Here is an 18,089-nt window from a genome sequence, read left to right as displayed (position 1 = left end):
GAACACTTGCCGCTTTCTGGAAAGATGTTTCCTGTTTAGTTACTTGGTCCTTCCTTCCCTTCCGCTCTGAGATCAGACTCTCCAGGAGCGCATGGCCTTCTCCTCCTCTGCTGTCCCCTTACTGTTTCCTGGGACACAAACCAGTGCTTGGCACGAAATGATCCTTGAGCATGTGTTTAGGGAATGAGAACATATTGGAGATCCAGGCAGCCAGGACTGAGCCTGTGCCCTCGCATCCATTATGAGTCACTATTGGGGACACTTAGTCACTGTCTACTCCTGTATGTCCTACTTAAATTCCCCATCACCGAGATTTATCTCTGAGTTTAATCAAATGTAATTTATACTGCAGCCTCCTCAGTAAATAATTGATTTGCCCTCGCTGTTGTCTTCATCACCCGTACTTCTTTGTACTCTAAAGAAATGATTTAATCAGTCGATAGAATACACAGCCCTCTTGTTTAGAAGGCAGACAGAAGATAAAGCCTTGTTCGCACCAGAAATGGCCAGGACCAAAATAATCTCACTTACAAAAGGTACTCTGCAAACAAGTTGGCAGCAGAGATATCCCACGTAATCCCGTGTTTCTCTAATAGAGATGACCCTGAACACCGTAGCCCGGCAGAAGAAAGGAACTGTTTGTGACAATGTAAACTCCTGTTCATTTGTGGTTTAATTAACCTCTGCCTGAGCTTCAGAGGAAGCTTTTCAAAGGCGGAGTATGAATGCAGGACGCTGGAGAACTTCAAAAGGGGGATTCCATTGACCAGCACAGCCTTTGAGTGCAGACCCACTAGGCCTTGTGCCGGGTGACTTGCTGTCAGTCTGTCAGGCTTTGCCTACAGGCTGGCCAAACCCTCTCCCAATCCACATTCATCCATCCCGTGCCCTCTCTCTCCTGAAGAATGCTGTCAGGAAAGGTAAGTTTTACGTCTGTTTTCACACATTTGTCTATTTTGAGCCTACATGTTTCTGGAACTGGAGAAGGGGAGAGGAGGGGGAGCATAATGAAGCATCAGGCTGATAAGTGTGAAAGACTCCATGTGGGCCTTCTCAGGGGGCGAATGCGTGTTTGTACTGCCTTTAGGAGTAATTCTCGGGATTGTATTTCTTTGTACTGCTTTAATTGGAAACATTGTAACTGTCCAATAATAGGGATTGGTTGAATAAATTATGAGGCATCCATGGGATGGGATATTGTGCAGCCAAGACTAAGCATGCTATAAACTATCTGTTACATATGAGGGGAAATAAACCATTCTTTGCCAGTTTGAAAAAGAAAAAGCAGCGGGGCTAGAGTTGTGGCTCAGTGATAGGTTTGCCTGGCATGCCCGAGGCCCAGGATTCCATCCCCATAGTTACAGCATGAACATATGTTCATACACATATTTATTTGAAAAAATGGCGTTTATGTGTACATATAATTCAGGAAAATCTGGACGACCATGCACTCAGTTGCAGTCTTAAATATTGCCAGGTGACATTAGGTGACATTAGGGGTGTCACCCCCTTTTATCCTCTCTTGCATTTTTTCACATTTTAAGTCCTTCACATTTCATGTTATAATTAGAAACTTATTAAAGAGCATTTACTTTAAGGAACGGAAATTGCAAAAGTTAAAAGGAAATATCTGGCTTTTGGTGAGCGTATGTTTGCTTTGGTTTTGGCTTTTGTTATTTGAGGTTTTTTTTTCCGTGTTTGTTTGTTTGTTTATTTTCTTTGCTTTTTTTTCTCTTTGAAAACAGTCTTTCCCTGTGTTCCGCCCCCAGGCCTTGGTTGGTGGCTGTTTGTATCTATCTATGATCGCTTTCATTCGCCAAAAGGAGATGAGATGTGAACTGTAGAGTGTACCACCACTGCATGCCCACTGCTGGTGGGGTGCAGCTCCGCTGAGTGCCCGCTGCCAGTGGGGTGCAGCTCCCCCGTGTGTCCGCTCCTGGTGGGGTGCAGCTTCACTGTGTGCCCGCTGCCATGTGCTCGCACCTGGTCATGTGCAGCTCTGACTCGTGCCCACTGCTGGTGGCAGTGAGGTTACCTTGGGCTGATGCTAGTGTTCTAGCTCTTACACATGTGATCTGGCTACTCAGAGTGCTCAGAAAGGTGCCTCCGATCCACATTTGGTGATGAAGTACTGGCTCAGAGCTTTTCTGGACTTTGTAGATATCAGGATCAGTTTGTAGAATCTGAGCACCCCAGCCCCACTTCCATACTAACTCCAAGCCCTCCACCCAAATTGCTGTGGAAGCTTTCTGGCTGGGCTCTCCTGAAAACCATCTCTATCTCTGAAAACTCCCTCAAATGCATTGATTTTCATCCTGCCTTTAATTGTGCTCTTGGAAGTCGGCTGGAAGAAGTTTGTCAGGGAGGGCCCTAGGGTCCCGATGATTAACACCGATAGGGTAGGAAGGATGGTGCACATGTTCAGAGGAAGTAAGATTCAGTTCCAACCATTCCACCAGAGGAACCCTGAATCATCCTACAAAGATGCCATGCTTTGAGACTTGAATTCTAGGCCTTTCTGTCTGCCTCAACTCATCAGCCATTGGCAGCTACAGGGGGTTAGGTGTCAAACCAGCAGGGTGATATGGGAGGGTCTTCTGCTTTAATAAAGAAACTGCCTTGGCCAGCCCTTAGGTGGTTGGAGTAGACAGAACAGGAAGAAGGAAGTGAGGTAGATGGCTCAGTCAGATGCCACGCCTCTCCTAAGTGAGATAGACTGCCATGCCTCTCCTCAGGGAGAGAGATGCGATGAAGCCAGCTGTCAGGTCAGAAGTGCTGAATATTTCCCGGTAAGACACTGCTCATGGTGTTACACAGATTATTCGATATGGGTTAGTCAAGATGTGAGTAAGAGGCTGAAACTAATGGCCAGGCAGTGTTTAAAAGAATACAGTTTGTGTGTTGTTATTTGGGAGCTTATGCTAGCCAGTGGCCGGGAGCCGAGCGGGATGAAGAGCAGGCCTGCCCGCAACTCCACACTATAGCAGGGGTGCGTGGGCTTGGGTAGAGGTGATTCTTTATGGTCCGGGGCAGTTCCCTGAGAGGAGCTTAACAGATCCTTCCAGAAAGATCATTGCCCCAGGTGGGTAGTGCTCAGGCCAGGAGCTTCACCTGGGTATCCAGGTCCTTACAGTTCCTGATAGAGGACGTGAAAATACTGGGAACAAAAAGAGTGGCCAGCTGCTGTGCTAGCTCTCTATACATGGAGGTGCATGCCTTTTTTACAGAGAGTCTGCCAGGATGGATTTTCACCTCATTTGCAGAAAGGAAGTGATTCTCCTAGCCAAAGAATTGCCGAATGGCCAGGCCATCTGAGAGTCGAGTTCCTCCTAGATTGTATTCTTTCCATTCCATAGCCTGCCCCATCTCTTCCCACCATAGAGATGATTTTCCTGTTGAGTGGGTGCACATGTGTGTGTGTGTGTATGTGTGTGTGTATGTGTACTTCTGTGTATCTGTATTTATCTGTGTGTGTGCATGTGTGTGAGTGTGGGTATCTTTCTCTGTGTGTGTATGTATCTGTCTCCCTCTCTCTGTGTGTGTGTGTGTGTGTGTGTGTGTGTGTGTGTGTGTGTGTGTGTGTGTGTGTGCTGATCAGCATCATACTCATGCTTCTGCCTTTCCATCTGGCTCTTTGGTCTTTGGAGAGTCTTTCACTCTTGGCGTCTCAATTTCCTCTTGTATAGAAAGGGATTAAATACATATCTTCTTAGGTTGTTGAGAGGAATAAAGTCTGATGGTGAAGAGCTTAGATGTTGCTTCAGGCCCAGCCTGAGCCTGACAGTAGGGCAGCATTTAGAGCTTAGTGTTGCACACCTATACTTAATGGCAAGCCACACTAATTTTTATCCTTTTTGCCTTGTGGTTACCAGGGAAAAGATACAATCCCAGTGATATGTGTGTGTGTGTGTGTGTGTGTGTGTGTGTGTGTGTGTATAAAAACAATAGCAAGCACTTATATGTATCATTGTACCACATTACAGGATATATTCTGTGCCCCAGTTTTCATGCAAAGATGTCAGAGGAACTGTGCAATGAAGAGTCATGACTGTGCTCAACAAAAGGTCCTCTTCACTTTCTGTCTCATTCTTTTTCTTCATACCTGAGGAAGTGAATGGCCATTTTTGTGTTTTTTCCTGCCACCTTGTTACCTGACAAAATGCCTGAGCTACAGTTCCAGTAAATCCGGTTGACAAATTTTGAAATTTCAGACACTGTGACTAAAACCTAAACTTGGATTTGCAAGATTATAAACTGTTATGCATACGTGTCGAGTAGGGATGGTACTTGGAAACTCTGGGGAAGTAAGCTAAAGCAGTTTCCCTTAGTAAATCCTTTTTTCAAACAAATATTCATAAGCTCCCAACATATGCTGGATACTATTGAGGAGAGCATGGCTGCCCTCAAGGGCCATCTGGTCTACCTGATGGTGGAATGGGCATTGCCAGTCTGGCTTCTCACCAGACGCTTACACTGTCCTAGCATGAGGATCTCTTCAGCTTTCTTCAGAGAAATGTGGAAAAGGTATTTAAAGAGATGCCTCTAGACCTGGAACCTTAGTCCTTTTCCTCACAAAAATCTACATATGGCTCCAGACAGTTGTATTAAGGATTAATTAGAATAAGGGGGTATGGCCAAAGAGAATTATCTATTGATTCTTAGAGTTTCTCAATACCACCATGTTCTTTATATAACAGGCTTATAAAATTAAATTTTAAAAGACCTGGAATTAAGAAAAAATAGTAGTAGTAATTTTTTTCAATTTTATTATTATGTTTTATTAATGTGTGTGCCTATACATGGTGTGTGTGTGTGTGTGTGTGTGTGTGTGTGTGCGTGTGTGGTGGAAATCTGTGTGCGCAGTGCCACAGCATGCCTACTGTGGTCAGAGGACAACTTTTCCTTCACCTTTATGTGGGTTCTGGAGATCACATTCAGGTGGTCAGGTGAGCCATCTCCAATGCTCCAAGAGTTGTAAGGTTTTCTCAGGGAAATGTAAGGAGGAGCCTCAGAATGAAAGAACTGTCCCCAATGTGTGCCACTAAAGGCAATGGTTAGTTTTTAAGTGCCTTCGGGAGCTCCAAATATAAGAGTAAGGCCTGAAAACTTAGTGACACACAGAAAGTGTCACATGGCTGTTTTCAGAAGCGCCAGGCCAGGATATATTTTTAGAAAGTATGTGCATGAATCATAGTTGAATATTATTTTAGCCTTTGAATTGGTTTACCTTTTAGCAGTGATGACAGCAGCCAGGCTCATACAACTCTATTTTACCATCCTCTGTGTGTGTTTCCTCTTATTCTGCCTGCTACCCAGCTGTTCATTACATGAAATCAGCCTGCTCTCCTGTGCAGCTAGCTTACAAAGTTATTTGTCCCTTGCAAATCAACACCTGGAAAACGGCAATAAAGAAATCTAAGTAGAACGAGGTATCTCTGTGTGCCCTGAAATCCCCCCAAAAGCCTGCTGTGTAATTTGGAAACCAAACAGCACAACTCTTCTGAGGAATGGAGAGCCTGATTCTGGACAAGCTAGGAGCAAACAACCCTTTGAAATGTTCTGATCATCTAAATGGATGGCCTGGGAGTCAGAGAGCAGTGCAAACTGGAGGGAGCATTGCTCAATGCTAATAATTCAGAAGGTGATCTTCCTGTTGCCTCCAGGCTGGAACGTTCTGTCCCTAATTGTACCCTTATTCCTATGAGTCAGAAAATTTCAAGGCAACTAGGACCACTAATCCCCAGACAGTGCAAATTTGCTATGGGAATTTTTGTTTACTGATGCTTGCTGTGAATTAGATTACTGAAGAAGGATAGAGAAGGAGAAAGGCCGTAAATATTTATGGAAGGGTCACCATGTATCAAGCAGAGTACTAAGAACATCACAACATGGCAAGTCTGTGGTTTTTCTCACAGTCCTAGAGAGAAATGAAGATAACCACACCCCTTTCAGATGAAGAATCGGATGATGAGGAGTTAGTTAACTAATTATCCCAAATGCATACAGCAGGCATTATACTGCACATTAAATGTAATGCCTTCTTCCCACAGAAGGTCACCAATGGGCCATTCACTAGCACTGGTAGAATGGTTTTACACAATGACCTTGATTCCCTGTGTTTGGGTTCGCTTCCAGAGTAATAGTCCTTGCCTTGGATGGCAATGCAAAGGCAGTTTATGAAACAGAGAACACATGTTTAATATCATTTACCTATATACTTCTCCCTGATTCCAACCACTCTCTATGACTGAATTTGTGTGTCCTCCTGTTATTCATAAGGCAGATCTGGCATTCCCAATGACATGGTATTTAGAGGTAACATATTAGGTAGGTAGGTAGGTAGGTGAAGAGACAGGATCCCCAGGATATAATTGGTGCCCATTTAAAAAAAGGGAGACCCAGAACATGTTAGTACTTACCCTTCTTTCCTCTCTTCCACCTACACACCCTGCCATCTATGTGGCATGAGTAGGTCTTATGAACACAAAGTGTGATTGTGACCATCTGCGAGCCTAGAAAGGCACCAATCTCCCACATCGTTAGGGTTTCCCAGCCCCTGACCCATGAGAAACGAATTTCTGCTGCTTAAACCATAGCAGCTGTGCTGTGCCATTGAAGCATTCTCAACTGTAAAGCACCCTCTCTAAGGGTTAAACAGCTGGAGTGTGCTGGTTGACCTCCTTTAGACTGGGGAGTACTGTAACTAAGAAAAAAAATGAAGAGATGCTAACAGCTGCACTGATCACATTAGGAAAAAGAGGACTCAGGCTCTTGTGTAGGCTCCTGTGGCCACTCATTATAATCGGTGGCAATCCAGGAGATAAGGGACTAACAATCTTGGGCATGAAATGTCTTTTGTTTGGCCATTAACAGTCTTTAGCAATCAGTCTGGAGTAGGAGGCCACTGTAGGCAATCTTCTGGTGTCTTAAAATCACCCGCCCCCCGGGAACCTGGCTCCTGGAGGGGTCTGTTTGTATTGAAGTGTCTACAGGTTGACTCCCAGTCTCAGACCTCAGTATTGTCAGTGCCTTCTGCTCCAGAACAAGGGACCTCCAAGGGCATCTGTGAGGACTGTTCAATAATGGGGAATTGGCTCGGTGCCTGCGAAATCAGCCTGATTTAAATTCAGAAAAGAGTCACCTCCAGTCTAGGAGGTGAGCGGGTTATGATGAGGTACACTCATTCCCACCTAATGGCAGAAAGTAAAACCACCATTAAAACAATTATGGGTGTGACATTTACTTTTATTCATTGGAGACTAAGTGAATCACATGGTTGAGTGAAGTAGGCTATACATGGAAGGGGTTTTTACTGACTCCTCGGAGACTTTCCTTCAGTGTTCCATGACTCCTGGAACACACTGACTAGCTGCTTTAGAATATAAGCACAGATTAACCCATTCGGCTTTCAACAGACCTGAGGCCCTGTGGGGCTATGCTGTGCCAGTAGCCACACCAGGCACAGCTGGATCAACCCTTGTTTCCACGGAATCAAGCAGAGAAAAGAAAACGAAGAAAGCAGAAGTTAGGGAAATGACATCAGTGCCAAGACAGATGCTGGGAATTGATAAAGTTAAAAAGGTATCCAAGTCTGTTAGGAAGGTGCTAGGCTTGGGAATTTTGTGGTTAGCTGATCCAGATGAGCGTCTGCCTTGATGGAGTTCATGGACAAATGAGGAGGAGAGGAGAGCTACCAAGCAGATTAGTGCAAATAAGATTAATCCAAAGAATGCATAGGAACTCTGAAAACTATGCTCTTGCTTCATCTTAAAGGGGACCATGGCATAATGCTCTGGAGCAGAGAACTCAGTGCAGGGGCATTACATGGGAATGAAAGGATGGAGAAATGGGAACGCCTTCTGAGCCCAAAGACCCTTAGGTACAAAATTGAAGAACACAGTGTTTTGGCTTACGGTTTTAGATGGTTCAGACCATTCTTCTACTCTGTTGCTTTGGGGTTTATCATGAAGTGATCCATCGTTGTCTAGCTCTAGAGACCTCTTTAGTTCAGGTATCTGAGAACTAACCATTTCTTCAAGAGCTTTTCCAAATGAAACAACTCCCTTCTACCAGAGGCTGTCTCCTAAAGGCCCAACCACCTCTCAACAGCACCATCAACTGGGGACCAACTTTCAGCACACGATCCTCTAAGAGCCAGGGGTAGATTGTTAGAGTTTATATTTTAGTGACCTGATCTGTGTGAAGGCCACTGCTCCAGTCATTTGGAAAATAAAGGGTGTCACAGTTCTAACTGGAGTGGTGAATTAAACCGGGATGCAGTTTGGGAGCCACTTGTAGGTGATGCCAAGCGTTAGGGAGGCTAGCTTTAGTTAGGGAACAGGTGGTGGCAAGAAGGGAGAAGGAACCTCCTTCCCTTGTTACTAGACTTGATCTGAGGCTGCATTGTGTGTTAAGGAGACAAGTCATGCCAAGGAAAAGACATGGTGAGGACGGAGGACATGGAAGTACTTGATTGGCATGTAAGATGCAAAAATGAGGTTGTAAAAGAAAAGACAGCTCATGGCAAGCAGGAAAACAGCAATGGCATTATAAGGCACACAGTGTGTGAGGAGGTGGCTATGTTGGGAATGTTGGGAATGATCTGTTTGGGACAGTGTGGGCCCTGGCTTCGGGGGTGACATGTACGTGTGAGGGGCACAATAAAGAAACTGCTTCAAGATATGTTTAAGGGAAAGTTTTTATTATAAATAAGAGAGAGACTATGTGCAAAGTCATCCAGGATTATTCAGAGCCGAGAGAATGGGGGGGGCAATAAAGAGACTAGCAGAGGTGGGTGTTCCCTTGCCAATATAAAGAGAAAGAACAGTTATCTAGGAGGAAGGAAGCCTGAGGAGGGAGAAGGGTTGTGATACTAGTGTAGACTTCAGAGTGTATAACAGATGCTTTTATGAGTAGGGACTGAAGGGGCCTGAACGTCTCCCTGGGCTTTGATATGCAACCTCAGGTAGTAATGTCCCTTCTGCCAGATGTAAGGGAAATGGGTCCTTTTCGCAGATGGGAACCTGCTTCTGAAGAATGCTGGCTTTTATTTACCCACCAGAAATCCTCCAATGGTCCAGCTTGAGCTCATTTCTAGATACCTGATATTCCCCAAGACCTAACAACATGGAGGCACAACCACCGCCACGGCCTCCAGGTGCTCTCCAAAAATGTCCATGCAGCCCACCCTACCCGCCAGAGGATGAAAGGCAATAGCCTCTGGGCTCCCCACATCCCTCTGCAAAAGTCAGCAGAGAAGAGTTCTGGAAATACACACTTCTTGTTGGCGTTATCAGTTTGCTCTGACTCCCTGGGGACCTCTCAAGTTGCTATTTTTCAGGCAGAACTGTCTGCAAGGAGACTGTGAGATGCAAATACTCCCCTGGGTGCCCAGATGATACACTGGGGCATAGGAGCACTATGAGACATCTATTTATGTGGGGATTTATATTAAAGGTTTAAGATAAAGTAAGCAATAAAGAAAATGAGTGATTGCCAAGAGCGCGTGTGTATCATTTGTGCAAAAGTAGTCCAGCTTTTGAGTTAGAGATTCAAACTATTTTTTCTGTGGAAATGTATAAAATACCCTGAGCGGGGTTGGGGGGGAGGGTTGGGTCGAGTTCTACGGATTTAGGAACACCTGAGTTTATTCCTGACACTAGTGTTTCCCTAGATGTATCGGCATTGGCATATAGACTCTCTGGGTTTCTCTTTCTGTGTCTAAAGTTCAACCACGTTGGTCTTCTGTGATTGTAAGTGAAGTATACAATGCTTATCATGTAGTTCAAGCTCTCGGTAAGATCCCAGATATTGATCATAAATACCATTGTCAATCATCTCCACTCAGGGATGCTTGGGAGAACGACTTCTCTCAGAAATGTCCATCAGACGCAGCAAAACGGAAGCTCTGCAGAGGTGAAGGGATGCTGTGTAATCACTTCTGTGAAGGTGTAGTGACGGAGAGCATGAGGCACCCGGGTCTCTTTCTCTCCGGCAGGTTTCCAGGCAACAGCGCAATCCTATGTAAACCCAGTATCTTCCTCCTTCAGAATTCAAATCAATGAGATACTGAAATTTCGGTTGTCAGATTACTTGGAGAATCTGGCTTCAGGTCCCTCCCAGAGCTTCTCCTACTTGTGGTGCTGTTAATTACTCTTGTTAATGAAACCAAGACAGGTCCATGAGAGGAGAAGAATTCAGACCTCTCAGGTGGCCCTGTTCCTGTGAGCTTCTGGGCCTGCCTCCCATGCACACTCTCTATCTTCCAGGCATGCATGGCGAGCCAGATGAACCCAAGTCATATTTCAAACTTAAAAGGATCCATTTTTTTTTATTTAATTTGTTTTACATCCTGACAGCAGTTTCCCCTTCCTCCTCTCCTCCCATTCCCTCTCCTCCACCTCCCCTGTATCCCCCCTCATCCACTCCTCTCCTCCCATTCCCTCTCCTCCACCTCACCTGTATCCCCCCTCATCCACTCCTCCTCTGTTCAGAAAGGGGCAGGCCTCCTATGGGTATCTACAAAGCATGGCATATCAAGCTGAGGTAAGACTAAGCACCTCGAGGGATCCATTTAAAAAAATAGTATTAATAGTATACAAGTTTTTTTTCCTCTTTTCACATTTTGCTAAATGTTTAAAAGGTTATCATAAACTTCAAAATTCCCAAATTGGAAAAGTCTTATTTGAGGACCCCAGTTTGAGAATCACAAGACATTTTAGGTTTTCTTCCCTCTTGTGAAGAGTTCCTTTTCTCATTTTTGAAGATTACTTTCACCCAATCAGCTCTGTCTGCTGGGCCCCTGTGAGGGACCCTGGTGCATACTCTCCACGGGAGCCCTTTAGAATCTCATGACAGCTTTGTCTATGTGCCAGTTCTCTTTAATGTGGAATGACAGAACAACTGGAAAATCTGTTGATTTTTGTCAAGAGAGTTGTCAAAACCTTGTCCCCTAGCATCCAGCACAAGGTCCACCTGCTGTTTCTCTAAACACCCATGAACACACAGTAGGCACTCACGAACGTCCTAGAACACAGTCAGATCAAAGCCAGGTTCTTGGCCCAAAGACCACAGGAATGACCCCAATTTCTGGTAGTCCTGTTTTTCCTCTGAGTGCTCAGGAGTGGGATCATTACTGTTCACTTTTCTCTCAACATTTTTGTTTTCCAAGCTTATTCCCAAAAGGCCCTTAAACAGAGAAGGGCTTTTCTAGCCCCAAATACCAAACTCATCCATATATTCCCTCACCATCAGATAGTTCCAATGGCCTAAGAACCACAAAGTCAGGTCCGTCACAGCAATTTCTCAGTACCAATTGCTCTGTATCCATTACTTTCTTTTTTCCGAGATTAAAAGAAAAAGAAAAAAAAGCCTGACAGATCTCTGACAAAGACCAGTGAGAAAGGGTTTGTCTTGGTTCACAGATGCAGGGGTATGCAGTCCATCAAAGCAGGGAAGACACAGCAGCATATAGGAAAGGCATGGCGACAGGAGGCTGAGCCTGGCTGTCCCAACTGCATCCACCTCAGGAAGCAGAGGGTGAGCACAAAATGGCCTGAGGCTGTCAAGCCTCAAAGCCAACCCCCCGGCGACCCAGTTCCTCCAGGGAGGTGCCACTTCCTAAAGATCCCACAGCCTTCACAAGTAGTGCCACCAGCTGAGAATTAACTGTGCAACCCTAAGACCCTCGGAGAGACATTTAGCATTCAAACTACTACAACAGCCAACAATAGCAACAAGTGTGGGCCATCTTTTTGAAGTAAAATATGTTCTAAAATTAGAAACGATGAGTGTCCATTCTAAGAATAACATAGTGCCCCTGGTTTATATATGTCCTTCACATGGATGGGTTTTGTCGCATGGGAATGCTGCCAACACAGCTGGTGTTCAAAATAGTAGATGTTGCTGTTGACTCTGAGTATTGCTGTGGTCTTCTCTGGCATAGTGCTCATTACATAGCCTCACTCAAAAGAGCAGGCAAAATATTAAAGGAGAGATTGCATGATGTGCAACTCATGGCGAAGGAATGGACACAGTACACACTGGGTAATAGATGGTGAGCATTCTTGGACTTTGCTTAACAAGTCACCTCTGCTCAGCCCGTCGTGAACTGTGGCTTTCCTCCTTGCTGTTAGTCAGAATGGGCTGGAATAAGATGCAGAGATGATCCCCACCCCCCGCTACACCCTTTGCACATACTCTAGTGAGATCACACACTTACGACTCTGATATCTGTTATTTATTTTTTAACTAATATAACTGAGACCTTGTTCAAGATGTGCTTATGAAGAATTACCCTTTTAATGGTGGAGCATTTAATGAGAAACTGGATTTTCTACTGCATAAGTGCCCTTCATACAAATTAGCTTGGCCCTGGGTCCTGATCTAAATTGGGCTCCCTACTTTCCTCTAAATGGCCTAATATTTTCTTATTAATCCCTGCCCTTTCCACCTGCCCTGGCTCTGCCTCCTCATCTAACTCTCTCCTCAGCAGCAGGCTGTGCCCTGACATATGTTTCTTCAGGCTCTTTGTATTTGACCAAGGGCGGGTTTTGGACATGACTAGTTTTCTGGAAACTGTTTATTCCGTATTCAACTTCACTCTGGGTCCCAACGGAGTGTTTTTCAGAGCCATTGTGTTTATATTTAGGAACAATGGATTTGGGCCAGGTGAGTTCTAGGGCAAGGTAAAATTGGGGATTCAAAGAGAAGTTGGATAGGTGAAAAAGCAATAAATCACAGTTGTTCAAAAGAACAAACTTGAAGCACAATGTGTGCCAACCCAAATCCAAGCTTTGACATGGGGCAAATGCGTGCACTTCCTTCTAAGTGGGTATGGGTGGGTTCAATGGCCTCTTGGATCTTCCCTTCCAGTGTGGGTCTGTATAAGGATGCCTGCCTTATTCAGGGGTAGTCAGGTGGCGTGTGTCACCTGCTTCTAGTCAGTGCTTCCCTCTGTCTCTGTGACAGTTGTACTTTGAGACAGTCTGCGTGGTGAAAGGAGTGTTACTGGCTGTCTAGGACAGTTTCATGTGTTGATTATGATATGAGATGGAGTAACAATCTTTTCAAAAAGTCTTAGACCAAGATATAGTCTGCCATCACCAGACTTAGCATAGCAGACCGGGGAGTAAGCATGCATGTCGTAGGCCAACTTGCTTACATACATGTCCAGAAAGGGATGCCGTGACAGATAGTCTCTACTCCAGCCTCTATGATCTCTCTCCATTGAACTCTAATGCTTAATTTTTATATGCCTTTTATATATTTTATATTGATTTTTTTTCGTATTTCTATGGTTTTACATTCCTGACTGTGTCTTTCCATCATTGGCTTTCAGGACTGTTTTCCCAAAGCCATTGATAGAAATAGGAGTCCCAGAATTCCACGATACGGCGGCGACTGTTAGGAGTGGGAAACCACGGGTTCAGATTTGTCCCTGTCACCATCCCTGCGTGTAGACACAGTATCGCCGAGTCTGATCCCGGAGTGGCAACTACGGTTTGCAGAAAGATTACTTGGAAGATGAACACATGCGTCCCTTGTACCGTCTCCTTTAAATTACTATTGGCACTTCTGTGAGGTGGCGGCTACGTAACCGTCCTTCCGTAGATGGCAAATGAAGTTTAGTTGATGCGCTGTAGCAACCTTTTACACGCCTGCCACAATACACTGTACATTCTTATTTGCAGTCACACACACACACACACACACACACACACACACACATAACTTGAGCTTCTAGGGGCACAGGTTGTTTCTTCATTTGTTGCCCACAAGTAATGGCATTTGTCACAGAGGCGATGATCAGTAATGGATGGAGGAATGGGTGCAAGGGTTGAAGGGCAGGGTTCATAACGAGAAGAGCACTACACCGTGCTTAGCTATGGCTGGCTTCTTCAGCACGTTGTCAGTCTCGTGCTGCGGATGAAGGGAAATGGTCTCATTTATCCCTGAAGTCCTCAGCTTAAGTTGGGTGATGATGAGGGATGTCGTGAGAGAGAATAACCAGGAATTCGAGCCTGTGATCAGCATTAGATGCCTGGGAGAACCCGAGTCCCTGGAACTGTAGGTCCAGAGTCCAGACCCCGACTAGGCAAAGTGTGGCAAGTGTTTAAATTGCTGTGCTGTTCTCCAATTTATGACTCTGTGAACAAGCTACCGAATTTTATGTCCGTCTTCCTTTGCAATATAACAATGGTTTGGCTTTCGAAGAGTGGATATAAAGTTTATAATAAACACCTCTACATCAATTTCTTTATGTGGGCATGCTTGAACTCTTGGTTGATATATAAAGCAAAATATGTTAGTAATTAGAGAGCCTTTTGCAAGGTACAGGCACTCATTGCCAAATACTGTGGCAGCCTATTTTCCCTCCATATCTGACTTACTAGAAGCGATATCATAAACCCATTTTTATTATTGTTCAATGTCATTACTTGGTGCAGAGAAATTATACTGGACTTTTACAAGAAGGCAGTTTGTGAGATCGTGTGTAAGGAGGATCTTGGATCCTGGCCAAAGAGTCGCTCGGAGTTTTAAATACGGGAAACTCGGTGCTGATGTTATTCCAACAGGACTTTTGGACATAAACTCTTAGTTGGTGATGGCTATTGGTTCAGTACCTATCCTGCATCAGAAGCAAATTAGATGTGTTATCCATACTATCTGATCTTGTTTATTGCTCCACTGGGGTGATTATTATTAAGGTTTCCTTTTAGGTCCAAAAGGCTGAGTCTCAGAGAATTATTTAAGTGGGTGGAGCCAGAGTTTGCATCTAAAGATTATTATTATTATTATTTATTATTATTATTATTATTTGACTTTCCTAGCATGTAGTTGGAACCAGGAAGTCGATCTCAGAACGGTAAGTTTTTAAAGCCAGCAGAGGTCCAGCATCCTTGTTCCTGAATCTATTTTTCTTTGTTTTCAGGTCAGGATCGCAGCGAAGCCACTTTGATAAAGAGGTTTAAAGGTGAAGGGGTCCGGTACAAAGCCAAGCTGATTGGGATTGATGAAGTTTCCGCAGCCCGGGGAGACAAGTTATGTCAAGATTCCATGATGAAGCTCAAGGTGCCGTGCCAGCATTTCTTTATGATTAGCTCTGGTTTTACACGAGGGACGGGAAGAACCAATCACCAGGACTGTGTCAGACAGCCTCATTGCTTGAGGAATTGGCACCAGGATGAATCACCATATTTTCTCTCTAGGAAGAAACTTCAGTGGCTTAGAAATACTGACCGGACCCAATTTTATGGGAGGTCAGGCTTTGCTCATGCTGCTTAAGTGGATCATCGTTTCTTCTAGGTTAATGTCCTTGTAAAACCCCTGCAAAAATAAAACTACAAAATTATCAATACATTCTGTAGTTACTCACATATTTTGAATTTTTGTTACTTTATTTTTTTAAATGTTTCCATAGCTGATCTTCTAGAAACAGATGTATAAGTGCAAAGCTGATTTTATTTATTCTTCTAATTGCTGAATTTCATAACAAAGAAAAGGTGGCCTGGCTGATGGAATATGCAGGTAGAGGCTATAAAGACAACTTCACTCGGAAAACCAGAGGAACGAGTTAGAAAAAACTTAAACAAACCCAATAAGCACTATACTCTAGTTTCCAACCGCCTTAAAAACATATGAAAAAGAACTTATTCCCCAGATGTTGACACCACATTTTCTTGTTAACTTTTTTAAATGTGGTATACGATATTAGAAAAGCATTGGATCTAACAAGAATTCTGTTTTATGCATCTAAGACATGCAAAATTCATTTTTCTCAATATAACTTCTAATTATAAAGTACTCTGAAAATACTGAAAAATATAAGGAGTAAAACTAAGATCATCCAAAATCCCCCCAAAATAATGAGGGTTGACACTTTGTGTGTTTGACCTCAATTGTTTTAATTATATCACCAAACACATATAATAAAAATAGATTATAGTTTATATAGCTTCATAACCTGGTTTTGTTTTCTCTCATCTAGAAATATATACATACATATATATATAAAACTATATATATTCATATATATATATATTTAAGCTTTTTTATATACTTCAAATAGTCTTAACACACTGTTAGGTCAGTGGGACATTTTTAAGTCTAAGAAAAGGCAAAGCATGCCCACATTCTACCAAAGTGCCCAAAAGTGTTTAAATGACAGAAATTTGTTTGTTGCTATCTGCATTATGTTTTCTTTTATGCTTAATAAGTCACAACTGTCATATTTCATCCGTGTTGTACAGTGCTTCTTGGTACTTTGACATTGTCTGGCAGTTGTTGATTCCCAGTGGCTTGGCTTCAAATAATAGGATTTTTAAAACCTACTTAATTTTCTGTGGTCTATATCCTTGTTTTTGCTATTTAAGATGTTATATAAACAAACTTTTAAAAATCAATGTGTACTTAAGGTATATTAGAAAAGTGTATTAAAAACAATGAAATCGGGATTTCACACTTTCACCTTGGAAGAGATTAGTGTTTTTTTTTTTTTTTTCAGATAATGAAGCCATGTTATGAGATTTCAGGGCAGCTCAATAATGAGCCCTCTTTCTCTTCTAAATTCCAACCTGAATGATGAATAGGGAGGCAGTCAGGCAAGAAGATTCCCACGGCCTGCTTTGTGACTGATGAATGCTGGCCTAGAGGATGTGACTGGGAACCAGGGCCCCAGGCAGACCCTAGAACAGCATAGCCTATGATGTTTGGCTTGTAGGGGAAGTCTCTGTTCTCGCCACTATCGACCCCCCAACCCGAGTCAAGTACAGACTCTGCTCATACAGGTATGAAACCAGAATGCAGCCTGTCTGCTAGGACATGGATGCAGCCCAGAGAGGCTGAGCCTCGTGTCATTCTCTCACAGAGCCACTCCCACCATCCCAACAGAACTATGACGTAATGGCCCAGAGCTGTATTCTTATTGCTGTAACTGAAGCCTAGCAAATCTGCTCTGGACAATGCCACTCCTTAATCCTCCATGTGCACAGACCTGGCTGTCACCCAGAGCATCCTGTCTGTGGAGGAGAGAGGAGTTCTACATCCCCTTCCTCCCGCATCCAGAAGAAGCTGTTCCTCAGGTACTCATGACTGAGAGCATTATTGGTCAGCTACCTTCATAGAAGCACCCGGGGTTTAAGTGGGTGTAAAGCAGCATTTGCTCTACTCCTGGGAGTTTTTCCTTGGGATTAACACTAGGCCGTGCTAACTGGAACAGATCTAGCTATGGGTGCCAGAGTGTGTGTGTGTGTGTGTGTGTGTGTGTGTGTGTATCTCTGTGTGTATACGTATGTGTGTGTGTTACCTGTAGTGAAACATTTCCATCTGTCATCCCTTATAATCATGAGGTCCCAAGGCCCAGTGAGTTTGTCCTGCTATAACACACTCCTGTCAAATGCACCGAACACATTGAGAGGTCCTTCGTTTCCAGACGGTTGTGTTTCATTATTTGCGACTTGCTGAGAAGAATGTTGACATTTCAGCTCCCAGTGGTTTTTCTGTAAGAAGCACAGAAACATAAATGATCGATTCTGCATTTGGCCACCTGCCCAGGAAAGAGACAGAGAAGTACAAAATTCCTTTTAGCCGTGAAAAAAGGCCCACTTGCACCTATTAGACCGTATGAGAACTGGGAGAAAAGAAAGAAAGAAAAAGAAAAGATTGCCTTTGTTAGACTGAAGCTGGTGCATCGCCCATTAGAGAATTTCCTCCTGCACTGCAGAGGTTCTAGACAGTGTGTGACTCTGAGGGGCCCACCATCTATGCACTGCCAGACCATACCTGCCTTTCAGCTTAGAGTCAGCGAGGCCCCTTTACATACATAGCCAGAGATTGGTTTCTCTGTTTTGTAACTATAAAATGTAGGTTCAGAGAAGTTAAAGCATTTCTTCCACATTCTGTCCTAGAAGTCAGAACTAGACCTCCAGAAGCCTCGTGGTTAACATGTAATAGTTTAGCACTCGATTGTATTATATTCTGTTTGGGGGATAATCTGTCTTTTTTCTTCAACTTGATTTCATTCTTCTACCTCTGAGGTACTCCCTGATAGCCATACATCTCTGGCTTTTAAAGAAGTTAACTTTCAGAAT

At 43.8% G+C, this 18,089-nt stretch overlaps 1 protein-coding gene across 3 annotated transcripts in view; it reads left to right on the top strand.

Annotated features, from left to right (window-relative positions):
* The window catches only part of Dab1 (DAB adaptor protein 1), a 243,998-nt gene that overhangs the window by 110,874 nt on the left and 115,035 nt on the right, over positions 1 to 18,089 (top strand). For all 3 annotated transcript variants that reach the window (XM_038334853.1, XM_038334852.1, XM_038334851.1), the window contains exon 2: positions 14,933 to 15,072. In XM_038334853.1, coding sequence (XP_038190781.1) covers positions 14,933 to 15,072 — 140 coding nt within the window. The remainder of the gene's footprint in view (positions 1 to 14,932; positions 15,073 to 18,089) is intronic.

The sequence above is a fragment of the Arvicola amphibius genome, chromosome 6 (genome assembly GCF_903992535.2).
Source record: "Arvicola amphibius chromosome 6, mArvAmp1.2, whole genome shotgun sequence".
Taxonomy (NCBI): Eukaryota; Metazoa; Chordata; class Mammalia; order Rodentia; family Cricetidae; genus Arvicola; species Arvicola amphibius.
The sequence above is the reverse complement of the archived record's forward strand: the minus strand, read 5'-3'. Positions and strand labels throughout refer to the sequence as shown.